This window comes from Papaver somniferum, chromosome 6 (genome assembly GCF_003573695.1).
Source record: "Papaver somniferum cultivar HN1 chromosome 6, ASM357369v1, whole genome shotgun sequence".
In the NCBI taxonomy this organism is placed as follows: Eukaryota; Viridiplantae; Streptophyta; class Magnoliopsida; order Ranunculales; family Papaveraceae; genus Papaver; species Papaver somniferum.
The window spans coordinates 133,974,378-134,000,015 of NC_039363.1; the positions used below are offsets into that span (position 1 = coordinate 133,974,378).

At 37.2% G+C, this 25,638-nt stretch overlaps 2 protein-coding genes across 3 annotated transcripts; one reads left to right on the top strand and one right to left on the bottom strand.

Moving 5' to 3' along the window:
• Positions 1-8,749: 8,749 nt before the first annotated feature.
• Positions 8,750-16,820, top strand: LOC113289393 (kinesin-like protein KIN-4C). Of its 2 annotated transcripts, none has more exons than XM_026538642.1 (28): positions 8,750-8,960; positions 9,224-9,354; positions 9,450-9,596; positions 9,696-9,848; positions 9,947-10,197; positions 10,343-10,509; positions 10,603-10,727; positions 10,837-10,873; positions 10,959-11,050; positions 11,134-11,250; positions 11,332-11,445; positions 11,524-11,613; positions 11,706-11,907; positions 12,011-12,111; positions 12,485-12,583; positions 12,671-12,766; positions 12,846-12,962; positions 13,047-13,127; positions 13,317-13,388; positions 13,477-13,558; positions 13,655-13,689; positions 13,803-13,888; positions 13,970-14,041; positions 14,169-14,396; positions 14,516-14,660; positions 14,811-14,885; positions 14,965-15,567; positions 16,266-16,820. In XM_026538642.1, the coding sequence occupies exons 2-28, from the start codon at positions 9,244-9,246 to the stop codon at positions 16,584-16,586; spliced, it is 3,819 nt and encodes a 1,272-aa protein (XP_026394427.1). In that variant the 5' UTR covers positions 8,750-8,960; positions 9,224-9,243; the 3' UTR covers positions 16,587-16,820. The 2 variants fall into 2 exon arrangements, with proteins under 2 accessions (XP_026394427.1, XP_026394428.1); XM_026538643.1 differs by lacking the exon at positions 8,750-8,960 and adding an exon at positions 9,104-9,123.
• Positions 16,821-16,949: 129 nt separating this feature from the next.
• LOC113289394 lies at positions 16,950-19,000 on the bottom strand. The gene is made up of 6 exons (XM_026538644.1): positions 18,561-19,000; positions 18,373-18,468; positions 18,219-18,259; positions 17,983-18,100; positions 17,672-17,752; positions 16,950-17,342 (listed from the first exon to the last, which is right to left on the bottom strand). Exons 1-6 carry the CDS (start codon positions 18,762-18,764, stop codon positions 17,286-17,288), a joined length of 597 nt encoding a protein of 198 aa, XP_026394429.1. The 5' UTR covers positions 18,765-19,000; the 3' UTR covers positions 16,950-17,285.
• Between the last annotated feature and the right edge of the window lie 6,638 nt (positions 19,001-25,638).

A 25,638-nucleotide genomic window follows, 5' to 3' on the forward strand; every position in this document is an offset into this window, starting at 1 on the left:
TCTCATATCATGGTGGCCTTAGCGTGGCAAACTAAACTTTACATGTGTTGTTGATTTCGTCTACTCATGTACACATTCAGTTGTTTCAGGTGATTTGCAATTTACCCGCAGAAACAGGAAGTAAGACCTATCGATCTTATGTTGTTCATGACCCTCAACTTGCGAGAGACGCAGAGAACCCTGGACAAACTTGTTGAAAGATTGTTTTGATTTAAGCTAGTCTGTTAGTACCATACAGTACTCTATTGTGAACTTTGAAGCAGATTTGGCCTTAGGTCTAAGCTCTGAATAAACATTACCAAGTAAAAACTGAACTAGCTGAGTGTATCAAAACCATTATGGTTGTTGTTGGTTCTGCAGTTCTGCCCTTGTCCAGTTTACCCGTAGTCCAGTTTTATGATTTTTAGCTTTCTTTAGCCTGGCGTTTTTAGGGGCCACTCAAAAGGATTTAGGGGCCAACAATAAAACAAAAAGGTCACCCAAAGGGAAAATGTAGCCAGCCCTTATCTCGCGTAATTCGTAATGGCGAAATTACCCTTATATATTCGGAGGATATGATAACATTGTTACCCTCCGAATGCAATCGGGGGCCAAAATATTTGCCAGACGTCCGATTATACGAGGTGCAGTATTTCTTGGTTCGTGTTTTGGATTCAGCGTTAATCGGGAGTTAAATATATTACAAAACCTACCGATTATAAGTTGCCGCAAATTCAAATTTTGAAAGCTACCATAATCGGTAGATATGCTAAATCCAATACCTACCGATTATTGGTTTCTCCACATTCAACTTTCGTCAAATTAGCCGTTGGAGTTTTTGGGAAAAACAAAAAGAGCCGTTGGACCCTAAACCTATATAAAGAAACTCATATCTATCACCCCAATTGCACCAAACTCTTTCCTCTCTTCAGTTTTAATTTTCATAACAAAAAACATGGATATTGCTTTTGCCGAAGAAGAAGATTGTGTTATTTATAGAGCGTGGGTTGTGGTAACTACTCATGATCGTGTTCACAAGCTCCACAAATCGGAATCCGCAGATATGGAACCGTATCTTAATGGTATTTGAGGCCTTAGATGGTAATCGAATTCGAAGATCATCCAATGACATTAAGATGAGAAAGAATGCGCTAGATAAGGAGATTGACAAACTTGAAGATGATGAACGGTTTGTTAGGAACGCTTTTCCTTGGTGGACGTATGAAAAACGAGTAAGTATCTCTGTAACTCCAATTCACATTAACAAAAGTTAGTACTAACTTGTTACTCATTCGTAATTTCAGAGAAATCTTGCGGATCGCCGGTATGTGGACCTCTACGGGAAACGATTTGAACATGAAGGATGCTACAAAATCAAGAGGGACAATTTCTATGGTCACTGGAAGTTATGATCTGTTTTAATACTTTTATGGTCAATTAGGAGTATGGATTTAGGTGCTTTTGACGAAATTGTAAGGTTAAGGCCGTTTGAACTTTATGTAATGGATGTAATCGGAGTATTATTAATATAAAAACTAGCCGATTATACGAAATCGGTAGATTATTTTGTTAAACAAACTACCGATTGTAATATTCGGTTATTTTATGAGTCAACTTTCTTTCCGATTATGGTGTTGTTTGGTTCCAGGAAACAGTTTTTTTTGAACTTGTAATATTCGGAGGATAATGTTTTTGTAAAGTTCTGAATGTACGATGGCCCAAAAATCAGAATTTGGAAAAACTTATACTTTTCAAATTTTGTCTTTGAAATAATCGGACGTTAAATTAGTTACCAAAACTTCTGAATATGGGATGTCTAACCTTCAATATGGGCCCTTGGAACCACCTGGAGCCATGACGTGGTTTGTTTTGAACTTGTGATATTCGGAGGATAGGTTTTTTATAAAGTTCCGAATGTACGATGGCCCAAAAATCAGAATTTGGAAAAACTTATACTTTTCAAATTTTGTCTTTGAAATAATCGGACGTTAAATTAGTTACCAAAACTTCCGAATATGGGATGTCTAACCTTCAATATGGGCCCTTGGAACCACCTGGAGCCATGGCGTGGTTTGTTTTGAACTTGTGATATTCGGAGGATAGGTTCTTTTTATAAAGTTCCGAATGTACGATGTCCCAAAAATCAGAATTTGGAAAAACTTATACTTTTCAAATTTTGTCTTTGAAATAATCGGACGTTAAATTAGTTACCAAAACTTCCGAATATGGGATGTCTAACCTTCAATATTGGCCCTTGGAACCACCTGGATCCATGGCGTGGTTTGTTTTGAACTTGTGATATTCGGAGGATAGGTTTTTTATAAAGTTCCGAATGTACGATGGCCCAAAAATCAGAATTTGGAAAAACTTATTTGTCTTTGAAATAATCGGACGTTAAATTAGTTACCAAAACTTCCGAATATGGGATGTCTAACCTTCAATATTGGCCCTTGGAACCACCTGGAGCCATGGCGTGGTTTGTTTTGAACTTGTGATATTCGTAGGATAGGTTTTTTATAAAGTTCTGAATGTACGATGGCCCAAAAATCAGAATTTGGAAAAACTTATACTTTTCAAATTTCGTCTTTGAAATAATCGGATGTTAAATTAGTTACCAAAACTTCCGAATATGGGATGTCTAACCTTCAATATTGGCCCTTGGAACCACCTGGAGCCATGGCGTGGTTTGTTTTGAACTTGTGATATTCGGAGGATAGGTTTTTTATAAAGTTCCGAATGTACGATGGCCCAAAAATCAGAATTTGGAAAAACTTATACTTTTCAAATTTTGTCTTTGAAATAATCGGACGTTAAATTAGTTACCAAATCTTCCGAATATTGGATGTCTAACCTTCAATATTGGCCCTTGGAACCACCTGGAGCCATGGCGTGGTTTGTTTTGAACTTGTGATATTCGGAGGATAGGTTTTTTATAAAGTTCCGAATGTACGATGGCCCAAAAATCAGAATTTGGAAAAACTTATACTTTTCAAATTTTGTCTTTGAAATAATCGGACGTTAAATTAGTTACCAAAACTTCCGAATATGGGATGTCTAACCTTCAATATTGGCCCTTGGAACCACCTGGAGCCATGGCGTGGTTTGTTTTGAACTTGTGATATTCGGAGGATAGGTTTTTTATAAAGTTCCGAATGTACGATGGCCCAAAAATCAGAATTTGGAAAAACTTATACTTTTAAATTTTGTCTTTGAAATAATCGGAAGTTAAATTAGTTACCAAAACTTCCGAATTTGGGCTGTCTAACCTTCAATATGGGCCCTTGGAACCACCTGGAGCCATGGCGTGGTTTGTTTTGAACTTGTGATATTCGGAGGATAGGTTTTTTATAAAGTTCCGAATGTACGATGGCCCAAAAATCAGGATTTGGAAAAACTTATACTTTTCAAATTTTGTCTTTGAAATAATCGGAAGTTAAATTAGTTACCAAAACTTCCGAATATACCACACAAATCATTGTCATTTGAACTTGTCTAACTTAGTTACCCAAACAAATTTCCGAATGTACAACAAAAATCGTCGGATCATTTATCTGCTCTTCTTTACTTTACGACCGTGACTACCTCCCAGTCCTGCACGACCACGGGTTTGAGCACCTTCAGTTTGAGCAGCTTCAGTTGGAGCAGCTTCAGCGCTCGATGAAGCTCGAGTTCTTTTACCCGTCTTTGATACTGCCACCTTGGGCTGATGCCTCTTCGTGACTTTCTCCCCAAACTGGGCAGCATAATCTTCGTTATCCATATTATCAACTAGATCTCTAGCCTCTTTGATCTTCTCAGCTGGCATGGGATCTCCGCTCTTCAAGCATGCAGTTAACATTTTGGAAACACGCTTGAACCTATTCACCTGTTTTTTATACGTAATGACATAACATCAAACGGTAATTACCTAAGATTTATAGGAATAATATAAAATGAACAAAAATATAAGAACACGCACCAGTCTATCATAACCAGGTGGTTTGTCTTTGATGATACAATTATAACTTGAACCCGCCGCAGTAGTGTTGGATTTGATTTCACGGATAACCAAAGGATGTGATACCTTGTTATACCAACTCATATAGTCTGGAGAATTTTCATCACCTCTGATGGTTCGTCTACCAGTGTCGATAATGAAGTCATTCCTCTTATCCCAGTTATCAAGAACAGTAGGTGGGCCTGTGTGAACAATCGTGAGATTGTCACCACTAGAAGAACACAACTCCAACTCCAATTTGTAGTAATCCCCCATTTTCTCCAGAGGTTGATGTTGTATATACCCGTGTTGTCGTATCACCCTAGAGGGGTTATACATCACATATCCTGTGGGGTGCTACAATGGTCCAAAATAAAGGGACAAGTCCGACCGAACATTTATATGCCCACTGACTCGATCTTCCTTGTATGGATCAAAGCATACGTCTGAGGCCTTCAATTGGTCCAAAATCTCCCTCATACGAATCAACTGCTGCTCCTTTGTCCTAGAACGATTGTCTTCAAATATATACTTTGTTCCTCTAGGAGTACCTTTGCACCACCCCGGGTTCTCTCCGGCCAACTTCAGGATAGGGAAGTGGTCATAGATCCATGCCTATATACATAAGAAACCAAGTTTTAGTAAATAGATTGTGTATATTCGGTAGTAATTTCCAAACATAATTTCCGATTATATATAATCGGAAACAAAACTGAGTAGCTATCCACCGAATACACAACATTCGAAAATATATATGGATCATTTCCTACCGAATATGCGTCATTTGGAGTTCAGTAACCTATAGCTTTTATGGCCTGTATATTCGGTTCTAATATCAAAAGAATATTTCCGATTGTATATAATCGGGAAAACAGTTAAGTACCTAGCCACCGAATAACCAACATTCGGAAAATAAGATGGATCAATTCCTACCGAATATGCGTCATTTGGAGTTCAGTAACCTATAGCTTTTCTGGCCTGTATATTCGGTTCTAATATCAAAAGAATATTTCCGATTGTATATAATCGGAAAACAAAGTAAGTACTTAACCACCGAATAACCAACATTCGGGAAAAGAGATGGATAATTTCCTACCGAATATGCGTCATTTGGAGTTATGGATATGCATCATATGTATTGTCTACTGAATAACTATAGAGTGAGTTATAGAGTTAAAGAAAAAACCTGCAATAGAGCCACATTCCCGGCAACTTGGCAGGTTCCTAGCCTCGAAGCCTTTCTCAACTCTTCCATCAAGAATTCTAGGCATGCCGTGCCCCAAGAATAGTCACCGACTTCATGGAGAGGATCCAAAAGTTGTATAAGGTTGGCGTCGATCCGGTTGCCAGAAGTATTGGGGAATATGACACATCCCAATACACAAAGGAGATATGCGGTGGCAGCGTGGTTCACTTGCTCATCAGTTAACGTTCCATTCTTTTCCTTCTCCAAGGTGCCTCGAAACATATTCATCAAAGCTGTAATGTTGATCTGTCTTGTTCTGTAACTTGCATGCCTCCTAAACTCTGTTGTTGTTGTCTCTTCATCCCAACCTAAGCACTTGTTAGTTAGAGAATAAAGTTGTGCCCAACTTAACTGCTTTGTGTAGTTAAACTTCACAGCTGTGCCTTGGTCGGGAAGGTTAAGAATCTACACAACATCATCCGGGGTGATCGTCATCTCCCCAAACGGCATATGGAAAGTATCGGTCTCAGGATACATTCTCTCCACGAACGCCGACATGGCCACACGATCATGTTCCAACAATGAATTCTCGGCGGCATTAGCTAACCCCGAGTTGGCAACAATTGTCTTGAACCTTTCACATTCACCGGATAAAGGCCACGCAAGCATTTTTGTTGGTGCGGCGGTAGGTTTGAGTAGACGGACCGCATCTTGATGATCCTATTAAAGTACATAAAAAAAATCCTTAATACAAGTATTACGATATAACACATAGACAATACATTAATAAAAAATAGTAATTTTATTACCTCGGTTTCATATATTTCTCTGGCCCATGAGTCTTTGTATCCAAATAGCAATTTTCCTTCATCCGCTGGTAGTCCAAGGATTGTGCCTGCTGGAATACCCTTCTTCTTCAAGTGCTGAGGGACAAGATGTGATGCTTTCTTAGCAATATCCTTCCTTACAACATCTTTTCTTTTTTTGGCTTTTTGGGTACCACTTGGTTGTCCTTCTTCTTCTACTCTTACCACTGGATCAACTGGTTCAACACTTGGTCCTGCACTTTGTTGAGCGGCTTGTTCAACACTTGGTCGCACCCCTTGTTCACTGCCTTGTTGTTCAACAGTTGGTTGCACTCCTTGTTGACTGCTTTGTTCTTGTTCGCTTTGTTGAGCACCTGAATTATCTTTGGCACTCCTTTCCCTCCTAGCACTAGCTGTCACTTTCTTCCTCCATTCTCGACTTTGTCTAAACAACAAAGAAGGAACAATATTTACAAACTGTACAATCGGAAGACAAAGTATGGAAATATAACCCGAATGTACACATTCGGACGTAAGAAGACACATATTGTTCCCGAATACAAAACAATCGGAAGCTAACTAAACATATTTGCAACCGAATATACATCAATTGGAGTTCAGAAGCTGTAAATTTTTCATCCTACACAATCGGAAGAAAAAGTGCACCTCTATAACCCGAATGTACAAATTCGGAAGTAAGAAGACACATATTTTTTTCGAATGAAAAACAATCGGAATATAACTAAACACGTTTACAACCGAATATTCATCAACTGGAGTTCAGAAACTTTAAAATTTTATCCTACACAATCGGAGGTATAAAACATTATATTGTCTTCCGAATAAATACTGGTCCCAAAATGGGATTTTTCCTATATCATAAATTTTGAGATTTTTTCAATATATACATTCGGTAGTGAGTGTTCTTCCGAATACTTTGTGTCTACTTAAATATATTCGGTAGCCAAAAAATTCATTAAACTACCGATTATTAGCAGTTTGTATCCAGGAAGATATGGCCACCAATATTCGGCAGATAATCATCAAATCTTTCTCCCGAATACTGTCGATGTTCTTGAAAAATGAAGAACACGACTACATTCGGAAGTAAATGAGCATGCATATCGTCCGAATCTGGATAAATAACCGAAAACCCTAGAAATTTTTTTCTCGATTCGACGAATTAAAGCGAAATAAACCCCAAAAATGATAGATTCTTACCTAATTGGGGCCATTTGAAGTTGACGAAGTGTTTGAGTCTCGGAATCGCCACCACCGACTACATTGCCGGGTACTTGTTCTTCGCGTTCTTCGCGTTCTTCTTCATTTGCAGCAAGAATTTCTTTATTTCTTGCTAAAATTCCAATGTTTGGATCGATACCCCGAGCAACATTTTTGGTTCTAGGTCTGTGGGTTTCATTTCTCTTATCCATTGTTTTATAATCGAATCGACGATGTTTTGATTTTACGATTCGCGGCGATGTTTCGGTTGAACGAGGAATTTTTTTTTTCTTCCACAATCGGAAGATAATATGAAACTGGAAGAAGAAGAGTTGAAATGAGTAGAATTGTTTTTGATTTGGTTTTTATACAGTTTTACCAGAAGGGCATTTATGTAACTTCAATATCATATAGGGTACCCCTTAACTAGAGTCTTTGACTGGGTATAAATTGATGGCCCCTAAATCCTTTGGGATGGCCCCTAAAAACGCCAGGTTCTTTAGGTTGCATTTTTTTTTTTTTTGGAATATCCTTCACTCTGATTGAAGATTTTGAGTTGGCGACCACATCACACACTCTTAGCATATGACCCGTTGGTTAGCATAACGGAGTGCCCACAAAATTTTGATCCTTTATTCTATTTATTTTTTAGACTTTGCTTTGGCCCCGAATACTTCTTCTTTACTACTTTTTAATGGCGAAAACTTCTTATGTGTTTATGAAACGGTGGCCCTACAAAACGCTTACAAACTTCCAAAAAAAAATCAAATCTTAGCCGTTGCAGTTTGAATTTTGAATTTTTGACCCGCCTATTCAAGTCAACCCTTTTGTGTGAGCATATGTTCACAGAGTTTATTATGTCATTAATGATTGTCTACCCTTCTTAAAAAAATCACACAACGGCAACATGAGTCATGAGATGTGGCCTCTTGGATTCAACATAAACTAAAACCCCCAACCATCAGCCATGGATATGCAAGTATTCAAGTCCATTAACACACTAGAGATGCCAAAAATGCCTGGAATTTATGCTGCATTGTGATTCTAAATATGAAGGCAGTAGCAGTCTAGAGGAATTCGGAATACATGAGGGTACAAAACAAAACATTTCCATCACAAGAGGAAATTAACGAATAAAAAAACTAGTGCGAGCCGTTTTTTTGTGAGAATATGTTGTGAGAGCTAGTTGGCGAGTAAATGCAATTGCCATCACTTGCTCATGACCGGCTTTGTTCATTCTTTCCCTTATAGGTAGCTAGATTCCTTTTAATCGATAAAATTGGCAATTTATTTTTAAGAAAATAATATCTTAACACTGCCTTATATTCATTAGTCTTGTGACAACCATACTTGAGAGTGCCTATCCTTTGTATCCCAACTCAATAGGAGATGGTGCATTAGCTTCAGTTGAGGCTGATAAATATGCCATTTCGGTTTTTACATTTCAAAATTCAAAAGATCGTGTAGGAGAGAGAGTAAGTGAATCTCAAACGTTCAAAAATCCCACACGTGTCAGTTTGGGTTTTTTGAATTCGGAGTCGAGCGCCTTTTGTATCCCCAATCCCATTCAATTCATTTCATTAATGCCTCCTCCTCTTCTTCTATTTCATCCTCATTTCTATTAGGGCTTTCTTTATTTCTCCCGTTACCACCGCCACCATCACGACGACATCAAACACCCCTCCTCTAGGACCAGAAAAACTTAACAAAAAAACCCTAAATTCGCTGTACAACTCATTTACCTCCATCATTCGACTCTTCGTCTAATCTCTTTCCCTCTCTCTCTCTCTAGGTAATCTCAGATCTGTAGTTTAATTTAATCCTTTTTTGTTTCTTTTTTCTTTGAATTTTTCTTTTTAAAATTTGAAAATAAGATTTTAGGTTTTCGGTATGAAATCATAGTAGCTGATTTCACCGTTAAATCTGTATTTTCCTCATGATTTGTTGTGTTTAAGGTTCAGATCTTTGTTCTGTTTATACTCAATCGTCTATTTTGTTCTTATTTTGTGTTCTTATAGAGATTTTGACATTTTGTCTGTTTGAATCTGATGTTAGGGTTTATGAGTATTTGACAAATGGAGAGTGCAGAATGCGTAAGAGTTGCTGTCAATGTTAGGCCTTTGATTAATACAGAGGTCTTATTAGGTTGTACGGATTGTGTTACTTTTATTCCTGGAGAACCTCAGGTACAATTTCTGTTGAATTTTCTAGGCTTTGTGTTGAGAAAACATTTATTTTATGAAATTTCTTAATAACAATATTATGTGTTGTTTAATTATAGGTTCAAATTGGAACACATTCTTTTACGTTCGATTATGTTTATGGAAACAAGGCTTCGACCTCGAGTTCGATTTTTGGTGATTGTGTGGCTCCACTTGTTGATGCCCTCTTTCATGGCTATAATGCAACAGTTTTGGCCTATGGACAAGTATGATTTCCTTTTTCTATATAATCCTGGTCTTAAATTTCTAGTGGTGTTCTTTATCTGATCACTAATGCATGATTTTGTGATTGTGTATTGATATAGACTGGATCTGGGAAGACGTATACCATGGGAACCAATTACACCGGAGATGGAAGTACCGGTGGTATTATCCCACAGGTGATGAATTCCATTTTTTCTAAGATTGAGGAAAAGAAAGAAGCCACAGAATTTCTAATAAGAGTTTCTTTTATCGAGGTTAGCTTTTTAATTTACATAAGTGATTGGAATGTTTATCGTTTGAATATGACCGTATGTGAATATGTTTTAATTGAGTTGTTTTTATTATTACACAGATATTTAAAGAAGAAGTTTTCGATCTGTTAGACCCAAATTCATCAATTTCTTCTAAAGCTGAAGCGGCTGCTGCAAAGTTAGCTGCACCTGCAAGAAATCCCATACAAATTCGAGAAACAGCAAATGGAGGGATCACTCTTGCTGGTGTTACAGAGCCAGAAGTCAGGACGAAACAGGAGATGGCATCATTTTTATCCCGAGGTTCATTAGCACGTGCTACTGGAAGTACAAATATGAACAGTCAATCCAGGTATTGATTTATATATGTTCATGGAGTATAAGCTTTGATGTTTTCATTGGTGTAGCTAACAGTTGTACATTTACGGTTACTCTTGAATCTTGTCTCTGAAAGGTTCACTAAGCTTTTACTGCATTTCTATGTGTGTAATTTTTAGCCGCTCACATGCCATCTTTACAATCTCAATGGAACAAAAGAGAAGCACGCGTATCCCAGGTGACGATGTTGGTGATGATATCTTGAGTGCGAAGCTACATTTGGTGGACCTTGCAGGTTCTGAACGTGCGAAAAGAACTGGAGCAGATGGGTCGCGCCTGAAAGAGGGTAGTTAAAGTTTTTTAATTTATACCTCAAATACTCAAGGCAGCAGTATCTAGTTTTCTTAGATGTCTGCTCACTAAGTCTATGTTGTTATAGGCATTCACATCAATAGAGGACTACTGGCTCTTGGAAATGTGATTAGTGCTTTAGGCGATGAGAAGAAGAGGAAGGAAGGAGGCCACGTTCCTTACCGTGACAGCAAGTTAACACGGTTATTGCAGGCAGGAGGATTAATTTCTTGGTCTTTTTTTTACACCATATTTTAGCTTTTCTTTTTTATGTGGTTGTTAAAATGAAGTTTATCCCTTTAACTTGGCGCCTGGTTTGTAGGACTCTCTTGGTGGAAATAGCAAGACAGTGATGATTGGTAAGTTCTGGTCTTGAGTTATGCTTGTTTGGGTCATGAGTGATTCAACGCTTTTGATTCTTATTATTATGTATTTTGATTACAGCTTGCGTGAGTCCGGCTGATTCAAATGCGGAAGAAACACTGAATACTTTGAAATATGCGAATCGTGCTCGAAACATTCAAAATAAGGCAATTGTAAGGACTATAAACCTAAGCACAATATTTTGGTTTCTTTTAATATATTTTTATTGCTTTTAAAAATGCTCTTCTTGATGCAGATAAACCGCGACCCAATGACAGCTCAGATGCAAATGATGCGAAGCCAACTTGAGCAGATGCAGGCTGAGTTGCTTTTTTTTCGTGGTGAAGGCGGTACTACTTACGATGAGCTTCAGGTATTTAACTTACGACGTTTTAATCATTGCTGTTAGACATTCAAACAAATATAACTCAGTTCAAATACTCGTTCCCGTCAGATTCTTAGGCAGAAAATTTCAGTTCTCGAAGCAAGTAATGCTGAACTACATCGCGAGCTTCATGAGCGTCAAGTAGCATGGAAACACTTGGAACAACGTGCTGTTGATGCTCAGGTTTATGTTATCATTTTGGATGAAACTTTTATTTGTTTAAACTTGTTTGGATTATACTAATACAGGCTGCTATCTCAGGTTGAAAAAGATAAATTGATTATTCAAATTGAATTATCAAAAAAGGGAAAGTCATGGGCGGAGATTGAGGGTAGTTCTGATGTTAAAAAGGTGTGTTCAAGTCACATGTGCTTCTAATTTTAGTCTGTTGGTAATGATGGAAGAAACTGATTACTAATTAAGTTTAACAATATTCTTTCCAGGATAATGATTTATTGAGTACTTACGTATCCAAAAATATATCCCTGGAAGCAGAGTTAATGAGGTTGCAGAGTTTAAATGATTCTCGTGGTGATTTAGACGTTTGCCTTGATTCGGAGGATGATGCAAGTCGTTCAAGGAATCTTTTTCTTCCAACAGTCCGCGTCTTTCCATCTGATAGTGATGATAAAGAAGTTGCTTCTGGTAAGCCATTGAAGCTTCTGAAATTACAGCACTGAGACAAAAGTATGCTTTCTTCTTATTTCATTATTCTCTTAATGATCAAAATTGTCGGTTAATTTCGTAGTTGAAGCTGAACAAGTGGAAAAAGAAATGGAACATTCTTCTCTGCAAGACCAATTGGACAAGGAACTCCAGGAACTGGACAAGCGACTGGAGGAGAAGGAGGTTGATTTCTTGATATGATATATTTCTTTGCAATCTCTCCTTTTCGTTTATTTTAAAAGGTTCAGATGATTTTAAGCTGCACTTGTAAGTAGCTAATACCTCCAAGTTCCTAGTGAATGCGACCACTCAAAATTCTCATTCCAGATTGCCATGAAATCACCAAAATCATGTACTCTGTTTTCTTGTCTTTTAAAGAATCACATGTAAGCAGTTCTTGCATGCATTGCTGGCATATACTTCTATTTTGAAACCACCAAATAGAACATCAATCCGCTCCGCGCTAAGAGTGCTTTTAATTCTTTTATTATGCTTTCAAGGAAAGGTGCATGCTCGTAAGTGCTTGTCAATCTTTTGTGTATCTTCCTTACTGCAGGCTGAAATGAAACAATTTGGAGGAGTTCATACATCAGTGCTCAAACAACATTATGAAAAAAAAATTCAGGACTTAGAGCATGAGAAGAAATCTCTAGAGGTGAAATATATATATGTATCTTTGTATTTAATTTGTCATCAGTAGGTTTTTGCTCATAAAAAATTCTAATCTTATTAAGTTTAACAGAAGGAGATCGAGGATATAAAAAACAAACATGCAAATATATCTGAATCAAAAATGAAAGAAGAATATCATCAGAAACTGAGTCTTCTTGAGTCACAGGTACAGATCATCATTTATTATCTCAACTTTGTACTTGTAAATTCTGGAGTATGTTTTATGATCTTTCTATTCTTCGCAGGTGGCCGTGTTAAAGAAGAAGCAAGATGCACAATATCAACTGTTGAAGCAAAAACAGAAAAGTGATGAAGCAGCCAAACGACTGCAGGATGAAATTCATAGAATCAAGACACAAAAGGTGTTTATTTCTGCTACCAATGATGTGACAATGGATGAGGCTTCTTCCAGATTCTCACATTCACTTTTATTTTACATAATTCAGGTCCAACTACAACAAAAGATAAAACAAGAATCTGAGCAGTTTAGGTTATGGAAAGCTTCCCGGGAGAAGGAGGTGTTGCAGGTAAAATCACAGAGCCTCACACTTTTGCATATGCTAGTGGCGATATCCTTTAGAACTACCTTCCAGAAAAAAAAAAAAAAAAAAAAATCATCACTTGCAATATATTGAATTTGCATCACAACTTAGCTGTTCAATATAATTAACTTATGAGTTCTATTTTTAACTGACATTTCTTTTTTCCTGCTGAAGCTCAAGAAGGAAGGAAGGAGGAATGAGTATGAGATGCACAAGTTATTGGCTCTGAACCAGCGTCAAAAGATGGTAAACTCGTCTTCTATTATTTGTTAGACACCCCAGCTGTAATTTTTTTTAAAAAAAAACCGTAAGTAATTATCTTTGTTCATGTTAGGTGTTGCAAAGAAAGACGGAAGAAGCTACGATGGCTACCAAACGACTAAAGGAGCTACTGGAAGCTAGGAAGAATTCATCACGTGAGAATCAAATAAGAAAACTTTTGCACTTAGTTTATCAGTTCTTTATTCTTTCTATAGCATGATTTAACAGTTGATGTTCACGGTTTCACACAGGTGCTGGAAATGTAAATGGAAATGGTTCTGTTAAGGTCTGAAAATTGGAGCTATAAAACCATTTGTTTTTTATTTTTGCTTTTGCTCTCGTGGATGGAGATCACACTTGATTATACTTACTAATATTTTTATCTTCTTCAACTGTTAGGCATTAATGAATGCACTTGAACATGAACTTGAAGTTATGGTACGGGTGCACGAAGTCCGTTCAGAATATGACAGACAAAAGGAAGCGTATGTTCTCACTTCTTTCTGCACTGAGATTCATTTAGTGTATTGACAGAGTTTTAGCAATTGAACTTTTATAACGTTTAGGAGGGTTGCCATGGCAAATGAGCTTGCAAAGCTAAAAGAAGAATCTGAAATTCTAAGGCAGAAAAAGATTAGGTAAATTGAATTATTAACCTTGTCTTTGAATATGACTCAGTTGTGTTACTTTTTTACTACTCCCATGCTTTGTTCCTATCAGTGGTAAAAATGCTTATCTAATCTAATTCAATGGCAACTTATCCAGTGACAGTCCCCAGATAATGTCTCCTGGTGCGAGAAACTCGAGGATATTTGCACTTGAAAATATGTTAGCTACCACATCTGGCAGCCTCGTAGCTATGGCATCCCAATTATCAGAAGCAGAGGAGCGTGAACGTGTTTACGCTGGCAAGGGACGTTGGGCTCAAGTTAGAACCATTGCTGATGCAAAAGAAGTGATGACTCATCTTTTCAGTTTAGCATCCTCTTCAAGGTACTTGGAAAACTGAATGCGGTTTTGATTGTAGTCACAGATAACGTCTATTCTTAATAACTGAAATTACGTTGGACTTTCAATTTGTCGCTGCGCTTCTAACATCTAATGTTTAACAGGTGTGATTTAAGAGACAAAGAAGATGAGTGTAAAGAGAAGGATTCGGTATCAAAGGATCTGAAGGAAAAGGTTGTGAAACTCAATAATTTGGTTCGCCAATTGGAAATGAAAAACGAAGAACTTATTCAACGAGAGAAATTGCAGGTTACCTCTGTCTATAAATTTATTTTATTTTCTGTAATTACATTCACAATTGGACATGGAGCATAAATTGACAGCAAGTAATTGTTCTGATTTTTGAGTGCTAAGCTGAACCTAAATCTTATTTCTGCCGTGTATTAATTCCGTAAACAGAGACTAGCTAATCCAAGAGGCTCCACAGATATAGACGTGGATATTGGTTTAGGACGCATATACGACCTTCGTAAGGTACTAAAGGTTACATTTTTGGGTGACACCGATGTGAGAAAATGATTGAGGTGTTCTAAATTGTTTTACATATACGCAGGGTCCTAGGATTTCCACTATTTTCAACCAAGGTGGATACAGCAACACTGGGCTCTTTGATGATATGGACACTTCTGATTCCAAATCTGATTGTGATTCTGAGACTCTTGATGTTGATTGGGGGCAATCGGGGAAGGTTACGAAAAAGAAAAAGGGATCAAGAAACGGATCTTCTCTTGGAGGGGTGTCAAATCCCATTGATCTCACAACTTCAGTAGGTCTGTTCCCGAATTCCACAGTTGAGGATAGCGAGGCGCGAAGTGTCTGCTGCTCTTGTAGTAAGAGCAGCAGATGTAAAACTAACAAATGCCAGTGCCGAGATGCTGGAGGTGCATGTGGGGCTTCATGTGGATGTGTGCCCTCTAAGTGTGAAAACAGAGAGGCTAGCAAAATGAGGGTGGATCTGCACGATTCAGCTAATTCAGATGAGATTGAAGAGGGTGGAAGTTGTAGTGTCAATGTTGATGGTGAACAGAATAGATCTCTTGCCATTCATGGTGCAATGCTATTACAAAGTGCATTAGCTGACAAACCTCCTATTGATGCAAAGAATGTCAAACGCGAGAATGGAAGGAAGCCGTTATCAGACATTGGGAATACTGTGGTAAGCCTCTCTCTCTCTCTCTGAACACATACTTTCAACCCTTCTACAAATAGTACTTTTGATATTGATGAAGGCTGATGATAGTCCCTTGGTATCAGTATCTCTTCTCACCTGATCAGTGAGACTGCTACTGATATGACTACTAACTGAAAATATTTAAAACAAACCAAAACAAAAGAGATGTGATTTAGTGAGTTGTTAGTAGTATACGTTTGACGCAATTATTGATCGTCTCATACTAGTCGTACATTGAGCAGTCAGCCACACATTTTAGCTAGGAAGGAGTATTGAAATTAATGGGATATGCATCAGTACTGCGCCGTTTCATTTTCATTTTTGACTTGGTGCTTAAAGCTTAACTTTGTAAACCATTAGAAAGTACTACTGTGTCCCTATCTCCGTCTTATCATTTTCGTTTATGACATGGTGTAAAGCTTAATTTTGTAAACCATTCTACCGTGTCCTGCTTTCTTCATTACTGCAACTATATATTGTGCATATTGTGTAACTTTAATGCTGAAACAGAAGAAGATTTTGCTCTCTATATGATAGGACTTATATTCAATGCAACTTAAAATAAGGGTGCCAATTTTTGATGATGGGAAGTAGTGTAGTTCATGCTTGAATATCTTTCCAACTGCTAATTCTCCTTAGCGCTTGTGTCTTCATTGCTTGACTCTTTTGATCTAAACGTGCAGGGGAAAGCAAATGCTTCAAGGCAGATGCAGAGAAAAAAATGGAAAAAGAAACTTGTTCAGCTTGTTCCCACAACACCATCTTCTGCTCAGCAGGATAGCATTGAAGACACTGCGAAGCCAGAGAACACGGTTGAGCAAGAAATTCCTTCAAAACTACCACGTGCAATGCGGTCTACCACAGGAAACACCGATCCATTTAAAGAGAGGAATTCCGAACAGGCGGAAGAATTGTTTGAGAATAGGGAGGTTGGTTTATCTACTCCTAGAAATCCTGCTTGGCAAACTAGGGATTCAGAAGAGAAAGAGAATCATGGCATCTAGGTTTATCATAAGTCAAGGTTTCTGCGGATGTTAACTGATCAACTAGATGAAAATATGTTTCTGTTTTGTAAGCATTTTAAAGATGCAGCCTTGTTGGCAGTTTCTTCTTTTTCTCGCTGCTAGCAAGATAAGTAAACAACACTATCAGATCCTTGTGTAATTTAATGTTCGAGGACATTATTGATGTCCTCAAAAGAGTTAGTTGCTTGATTGGACACACTTGTACTTACTGAATATCGTGTCTTAGGATGTCATGCTTTGTTTACTTTTATTAGTTCGAACTCACAAAGTTCAGAATTATGCAACTATGATGCTAGATAAGAAGAGACAATGAATGGGAGTACGTAATAGAAAAGGAAAAAGTTGGTAAGTTGGTGTTAGATTGTCTTGGTCATATATAAAATACATCCTGTGGAAAAAAGAAAGAAAGGGTGTTTAAGGACATCTTAATTCTGCTATAATTGGCGAAACTAAAATAGCACTTGTAATTCGTAGATCATATAGATTGTTATTTATGTTGATAATGAGCAAGTATTTACAAAGAAGAAAAACTGTTCCTCCCTTACTGTTGAAAACACCACCTCAACCTAATCAATAATAAGCACGAAAGACTGAGCAAAAAAAGTCCCGAACAGGCAAACACCAGCTTGAGCAACCGAAGTGTACGTTCCAGCTGCTTGATTTTTATAAGTTAATGCCTCATGGGCTATCCATAAGTAGCAATGCCTCGAGTTCCTCTCTACGACGCTCCATTTCCTGCATTCACACATTCGAGAAGTGCTCAGTATCTATACACGCAACCAAACATTCCCCCCTAAGCTTCACTTAACACTCTCAAGAAATGTAATGTTCTAACCAATCTTAAAAACTCAGCTATTGACTTTGTACGACGAGAAATCGAGGGACATAAACTATGCTTCAGTAGAAGGATGTCTCATTTTAACATCCAATTTGGGAAGGCCTTAAAAGTACTGAACTATTGCAAAGTGATGCCGAATACTGGCTAGTTGAAAAAGGGACCTCAATTAACTAGAATTCTAGAATCTGAACATTCATCTCAAACTTCTATTCGTATGATAAATTACCTCCAAATCCTTAATTGCTTGTTCTCTTGTAGTTTCTTTTCGTTGGCGTTCACGTTTCAAAGACCCAATGCAGAGTAAACCCTGCACATTCAACCAAGTCAGAAAATCAGTAGGATCAAACTACATCCTTGAACCCCATCATCACCAATGGAATATCAAGTTCATACATGGCCGGAAAAATCATAAGTGTATATCATAGATGTATAAAATGTCAAGACCATGAAGCAGGTTCTGCGAGTACACCCCTCTTAAAAATAAAAAGAATTCAAGGCAACCCAATGAAACAAACGATTTTCCCTTTGCAATCTTACCGAGATAACATAGGTTGCACCGCAAGCAAGAAGTAGATAACTTGATATATCATGAAGAAGTACTAATTCTTTCCTCTTCCCAGTGACATCAGGAAAGGCTCTTGTCATCACAGCAACACTAATATCAAAAACAAAAATAATTTCAACTCAAAAATCCCAAAGAACAATTACTCCTTCAATCTCAAAATCAAATAACCAACCAGAAATGTAAAATACCAACAGTAATTAACACCTACAATATTTGTAGCATTCCTCTACCAGCCCAAAACTCCAATACCTGAAACATCCAAATTAGAAGCAATTGGTAAAATAAAAATAATCAGAATTGCAAGACTTGCAATGGTTAAACTACAATTTGCAAATTGTGCAATCTAAGAAAAAAAAACTTACTCTCCAGTACTTGAAAAACCAACCCCATTCAGTCTCAGCAAGTACAACAAAAACAGTAATCCCAACAGCATAACAACGAAATATCCCATCAAATATCTGTAAACCATAACCCAAATTTCAAAATTCCAAACAAAATTTCAAGAAATTAAACATAGACTCAAGAGTATGTTATGTTGATTATTACTTACAGATCCATCCTTGAAAGATGTGATAGCAGAAAGAACATTGACCAAGATACAAAGAATAGCAGTTAAAGCTGTAATAAAACTGAAACAATTACAAACAATCAAAACAGGATCTGCACTTGATCTAAGTTTCTTTAATGTTGAATCACTCGGACGTTGAGACTGTATTATATTCATCTCCTCTTCATCTCTAATTTCGCTCGCCATTTCTAATGTTGTTAGTATTTTTTCAGGGTTCAATAACGTTGTATTTAAAACCCTAGAGTTACAGCAAATTGAGCTTTCCTAAGGTTCCACCACCTGTTCTGCGTATTCATTGTTTTTTACTACTTTTTATCATTAAGCTTTCAGTTAAGGAATCCAAAATGAGGAAATATTTTCTATTGTTGATGACTCGAAGTTGTGTAGGGGAAGAAGAGGATATCCCTTAAAACAACGGCCTCCCTCAACCTACTCTTCAAACAACGAATCATTTTCCAACTAACAAACAAAAGTGAGATATGTTTAGCAAGGGTATTTTGTTTACTCTTAAATTAAAGTGGGTGAACATACCAGTAATACCGACATGTACCTCTAAGCATGTGAAAGGCAACGTCGGATTACTAAGCGAATTTATGAGATAGGGACGTGTGGCGCCTATGCATACACCCTACATCTCGTTTTTGAGCCAATCTTGATTTTGTGCACAATTTCTCGTGAAGAATTCATTGGATGAGGAGAAATGGTGCTTTCGACTAAGGATGCACAGGAACCGAGCCGGACCGACGGACCGTCCCGGAACCGGTGGAACCGTATCTAGTTTTGTACCGAACCGAGGAACGGGATACAGATACCGGTCCTAAAAATAGGAACCGAGGCTAGGGAGGTATAGGTACACGACCCTGGCCTAGTCCCGTGCCGAACCGTACCGTCTGTACCGATTAGTTGTAGCCGTCAGATTTAGGGGATGATAGATCAATAATAACCGTTGGATTAAGTGGTGGTATATAAGCAAACATCATAGGGCTAGGGTTTCTATTTTCAATTTTATTTCTTTTTTTCTTTCCGTCTCTCCTCTGTCTCTGAGAAGGAGAATAAGTGAAGAACTCTGTTGGAACTTGGATTACTCCTCTGTCTCGTTGATTGATATGAGTTTATGTCTCAGTTCTTACTAAGAGGTAATCAGATGTTGCGGATTTTGATTTTTTTTTTTCAATTTAGGTTAACGTTTCTTCTAATCTGCATCTTCTTATCTGTGTACCTCTCTTTCATTATAATCATGTTTTCGTTGATGATTCGTGAAAAATCAAGACAAAGCTTCGATGTGTAATCATTACTTTTGTGAAGTTTTGAATCTTTTGATCTTGAAAGCTATGTCTGATTATATTAGGGTTTCACTTTCACAGGGTAAGACAAAGGGAAAAGAAAGGAACTGAACTGGATTAAGTATCAATCAGATTATCTAAGGGAGTGGAGAAAGAGAAGGAAAAGATTAGCGATTTGTTGTTGTTTTGGATTATGTTGTTCCTAATTCACTGTCTAGTGTCTAGTGCTAATCTTTGAATGGTAATGGTGCTGTTTTAGTAATTTGAGTACTTCTTTTTCTTTTTGTTAATGAAATTAGGGTGTTAGTAATTGTTCTGATTTCTAATTTACATGATTGCTAGAAGTAGGTAGATAATTAGTTAGTTACTCAATCTTTTTGGTGTTGTCAAAGTGCATTTACTTGCAGTGATGCTCCAATTCTGTGGTTTTGTAACTTTTGTTTATAAAGTTAATATGGGTTAGGTGTTCCTACTAGTTACAATTAGCAATCTGGGATTACGATTTGGTTCATTATACTGCTGTTAGACTTTGTTGATGATGCTATATAAGTACCAAGTAGTTAACTGCAATTACATGTTAGAGCAGGTTAAGAATGACAAGTAGTTAGTTCTTATGTTTCATGAATCTTCTTATGTTTCATCACCTCCATGTTTGTCTAAATAAAATGGATTTTATTGAAATGAAGAATCAATAGGTACTGAGAAGTTATCTGACTTGATCAAGTGTATGATTAGGTGCTGAAGTGCAGATTTAAGTTCTTGGAGTGGAGTGGGTTTTCTGAATTGGGTTTATTAAATGTTGTTGAAATCTAATTTATTTGTTTTTCTTGTGCTTTTGATTAGGTGTTGAAGTGCAGATTTAAGTTCTTGGAGTTCACTAATTCAGTAATTCTAGAGGGTTGATGATACTGCACATTCAAGGTTTGTCATTTGGTATTTGTGCATTCAAGGGATATGTAAATGTGAATGTATGGTGGCTGAATTACAAGATTCAAGTTGCTAATTAGGTTCCCTTCGTGGATAGGAATTTATCTATGAGATTAGGATAGAGATGGTAACACTTGTTGATATTCTAAAAATGGTCTATGTTGTCCATATGTAATTTATCTATGAGATTAGGATAGAGTCTTAAGTCCTTGTAGAAGCTCTTTATCTACAAGGACAGTTGAGCATTGCTTTGCACACAAAGATGGCTAAGGAAGCCAATACAACTTGATCTTCTATCTGATTACATACCAGATGATGATGTTGAAGTTGAAGAAGGTAACATATTACATTATTACTTGTGTTTGGAAGTAATAGATATAGTCTAATAGTTACTAACTGCTATTTGTTTTTGCAGCGTTACTTGGTCCTATCAACAGTGATGACACCACAAGTGCTGCTGACATGGATTAGAAGATCAAGATTCAAGATTACAGAAGCACTAGCTGCACTGCTAGTTGAGTAGTTGTTCTTTTTTCAGATTTTCTCATTTTCAAGACTTAGTGTGTGTGTCTGTGGCTACTGCTACTTTTTTTTCCATATTTTCAAGACATTGTTTGTTTGGTTTGTTAGTAATATTGCTACTTATTAGTTGTTGCTTTGAATGAGAATTTGTTCTATAGAAAAAACAGGTAAAAAACAGGTAAAAGAAAAGGCAGTCATTTTTGTGCTGAAAAGGTACTGACTGGTACCGGAACCGTGCCGGAACCGCACCGGAACCGAATGGTACCGGAACCGAGGTACACGGTACCGGTCCAAAATCTTCGTCCCGATCCTAGGGAGGTACAGGTACTCGGCCTCGGCAAGAACCGAGCCGAACCGTACCGTGTGCACCCTTACTTTCGACTGGTCGTGAGCTTTAAAATTGACATGTCAGAGGTTTTTAATAGGATCGAAGGAGATTTCATAATGCAAGTTAGGTGAAAACCGATATTTTCCACTAAATGGTGGAGCTTAATATGCAGTGTATATCTACAACAAACGTAGCCACTTTTCTAAACGGTTTTCCTTGTACTTTCTTCTCTGCAATCGGAGGATTGAGATAAAGAAATTCACTGTCTCCATATCTCTTATCATATACATGGAAATGTTCTTTGGGATCCTAATAAATATTGAGGTTAAAATACTCATTCATGTTTGTTTGTTTATTTGTTTTTTACTAAAAGAACTCTTTTAGTGAGCCATTTGTTGTTTTCGGATGATTCCCTTGCATTCTGTAAAACAACTGAGAGAGAAACACATAACACGTATCACTCTGCTTAGTATGATCTCCGGTCAAATGATAGGTAATTGGGAACCCCGTTGTTCCCTAACAAGTCTAAGTTCATTTGTTTTCATCCTTTATTTCAGAAACTAAAGAACAAATACAATGAGTGGAAAGGCAAAAACCTCAATATTGATACTGTAGTGCCAATTTCATACTCGTTTCAGTTAGATTTATTGCAATTTATGTTGAATTACTTTAGTTTTCTATTTTATTTGTTCTTTGGGAGAATCACCGGATATCAACGGAAATTGTGTTGAAAAGAGCAAAAAAGAAGTAAAAAGTTCATTCTGGTATATGATGAAGAAGTTAGAGGGGAGAAATGAGCTTTAAAGACTTCGTATCTAGTGTGTAACAAAGTCTACAGAGAGATGTACAGACAGGAAGAGTTCCAAATTTCTAGCTGAACCTAAAAGTGAGTTTTAAACAAGAGATACAAGAGTTTACATTCGAATATTCGTCTAAGAATAGTTCTGAGAACCTAGCCAAACGTCAGAGCGAAATTTTTATCGAAAAATGCAAAATATACAGTGTAAACCTCGGCTGATTCGTGGTATAAGAAACCTAGCCTAACATGACAATACCAGGTGAAAACAATTTGTGAAATTGTTATAAATAGTGAAGTTTGTCATTATTACAAACTTATCCAGGAACATACTGAACTAATCGTTTGTGTGTGAAGCCCATTAGCAATATTCTCGTAATACTCATTGGAGAGGAGAGTGTTCTAATTAGGTGAAATCCCTTACTTACGCTTTGTTTAACGATTATGAAAAGAAGAGGGTACCCAAATACACCAAAATCTTTTATTTTATCAACCTATAAGTCCTCTATTGAATGTGATCGTCTATGGACAGAGTCGAGATAATAAGACAATTCAGTTCATATTTCGTGTTATCGTCCATGGATACGAGATCGAGAAAATACAACAACAAGATCACTCGTGCGATTGACTATGGATATAAGATCGAGACGATATCACAACAAAGTATGTACTTGATAATAAGTTTGGTAATAACCGAAACTCTATAAGATCAATATCAAGTATCACGGAGTTAACGTACTTGTGTATTTTACTTAATTATAAACAATTATAATGCGGAAAAAAAATTAAAAGACACAGTAAGATTTTGTTAACGAGGAAACCGCAAATGCAAAAAAAACCCCGGCACCTAGTCCAGTTTTGAGTACTCTCAGAATTAAGCCGCTATACAAAATTTAATACCAACTTCGTATGGTTGAGACCAAGCAGACTACCCCTAGATACTTAGTTCCCTCAGTATCATGCATATGGATAGCAAGTCTATTAGAGAATTGCTCGGTCAACCTCGCATGCGTTGCTATCTCAAGCATGTTTGTCAATGTTAGTGATCAAAACTATAAGTTTTGATTTCTAGTCTATTATAGCTAAGTCTCGGACTAGGATAGAAAGTGTAGTTGAGCTCAAGGACTTCATGGCGATTCATCATACAAGAAGATAACTACTCAAGGAACCGGTGGAACTTCTCGACATAAAGGTATGTGAAGACTTGAACTTATATATCACTCAAAAGTCTATCTACTCTATCTCCTACTATTTGAGACAGAAGTCGTATGATATATATATAGACTTGGATTATACAAATTTGGTATTTCGAGCCGAGTATACCTCGCCTATCTATATCTCGAAATAAATGTTGGTAAGCTTTTCGCTTCGATCAAGTTTATCTTTACCTAGTGACGAAAGTCATGATATGTTTGAATCACTTTGAAAATCGCTTTGACGAGAAATGGTGTAACAACTATATAACGTCCTCTAAGAATGTTTCAATGATTGAAATGAGAGTTTGGATTACATAACCAATGATGGGCATAAGCACTGTTGTGGAAACACATTTATGTATAAGTCCCATTCCTTGAACCAAAGTTTGCGAACTTTGTTGATCAAGAGAAACCGGAAGAATGGCTTGTTGCCAAGTCCGCGAACTGCCGAACTTCTCATCCCGAGAAATTCTGCTGGAGTTGAAAAACTAGTTGAGCGAACCCCGTACGCGAACCGGCGGAAGGTCTTTTGCCGAGATTTTCTGCTGGAGTTTGTAAACTCTGCCCGGTTGCTTAAGTCCGCGAACCTAGTCTGCGAACTTAAGAAGGTTATATATATGAAGATGATTTCTGAACTTAAAAAAACTAAGGAATGCAGTTTTCAAACCGTGGCTATAAAATTTCATGGACCGATTCAAGTGAATCAAATCATCTTTGCTTCAATTGTGTCTTGTGTGGTACATAAGATTTCCTTACAATTGAACAACTCTCTAACTAGTTCATTCGAAGTCATTTGAACTAGTTATGGTGAAGAAGAACATGGTTTATATGAGATGCTCATATGGCTAACCTTTTGGTTAACTATTGTTGAACCAACAAGTGCATACGTTTGGGTACGGTTAACAAACCTAGAAGTGTGCATTGTCAAGTGTGTGTAACAAGCTAAGTTTTTGATCTAACGGTTGAGAAATATTAGCTTGAATCTAAATCAAGTTTTCATCTAACGGTGAATATTGAATGCTTTGTTACTAAGCTAACATTGATTGCAAACTCTGATTTGAAAGACTATATAAAGGAGACATCTAATATTGTGCAAAACTAATCCCCACACCTTACGTGTGATACTAGTTTGCATACTAGATTCGATTCTCCTTTAACCTCTGGTTTTCTTTTCTCAAACCGGGTTAACGACTTAAAGACTTCATTGGGATTGTGAAGCCAGACCGATACTACTTTTATCATAGTTGTGTGATCTGATCTTGCATCTTCTATCGCACGAGTACAATCAGATTGATTGGCTTGGGATTGATATCTCTGATAGGCAAGATATAAAAAGTAAACACAAACATCTTCGTCTCATCGTTTGTAATTCCGCAACATCTTTTTCGCTACCATACGTTTAAGATTATTGTCAGGTGATTGATAACTCTAGGTTGTTCTTCGGGAATATAAGACCGGATCATCAACTGGTTCCCCTTCACCTTGATTATTATCAAAAGACGGAACAAAACCTTTATGGTTTATCTGTGGGAGACAGATTGATCCTTTTATAGACTTATCTGTGTGAGACAGATTTGTTTATTGTCAAATCCTGCGATTTTGGATCGTAGCAACTCTTAGTTGTGGGTGAGATCATCTAAGGGAATCAAGTGCGCAGTATCCTGCTGGGATCAGAGGCGTAGGAGCATAACTGTACCTTGGATCAATGGGAGATTGATTTGGGTTCAACTACAGTCTAGTCCGAAGTTAGTTTTGAGTAGGCTAGTGTCTGTAGCGGCTTAATACAGTGTGTGTTCAATCTGGACTAGGTCCCGGGGTTTTTCTGCATTTGCGGTTTTCTCGTTAACAAAATTTCTGGTGTCTGTGTTATTTCAATTTCCGCATTTTGTTGTTTTATCTTTATAATTGAAACAATACAGGTTGTGCGTTAGATCATCAATTAGAGTAATCCAACCTTTGGTTGTTGATTATCATTGATTGATCCTTGGATATTGGTCTTTGGTACCAT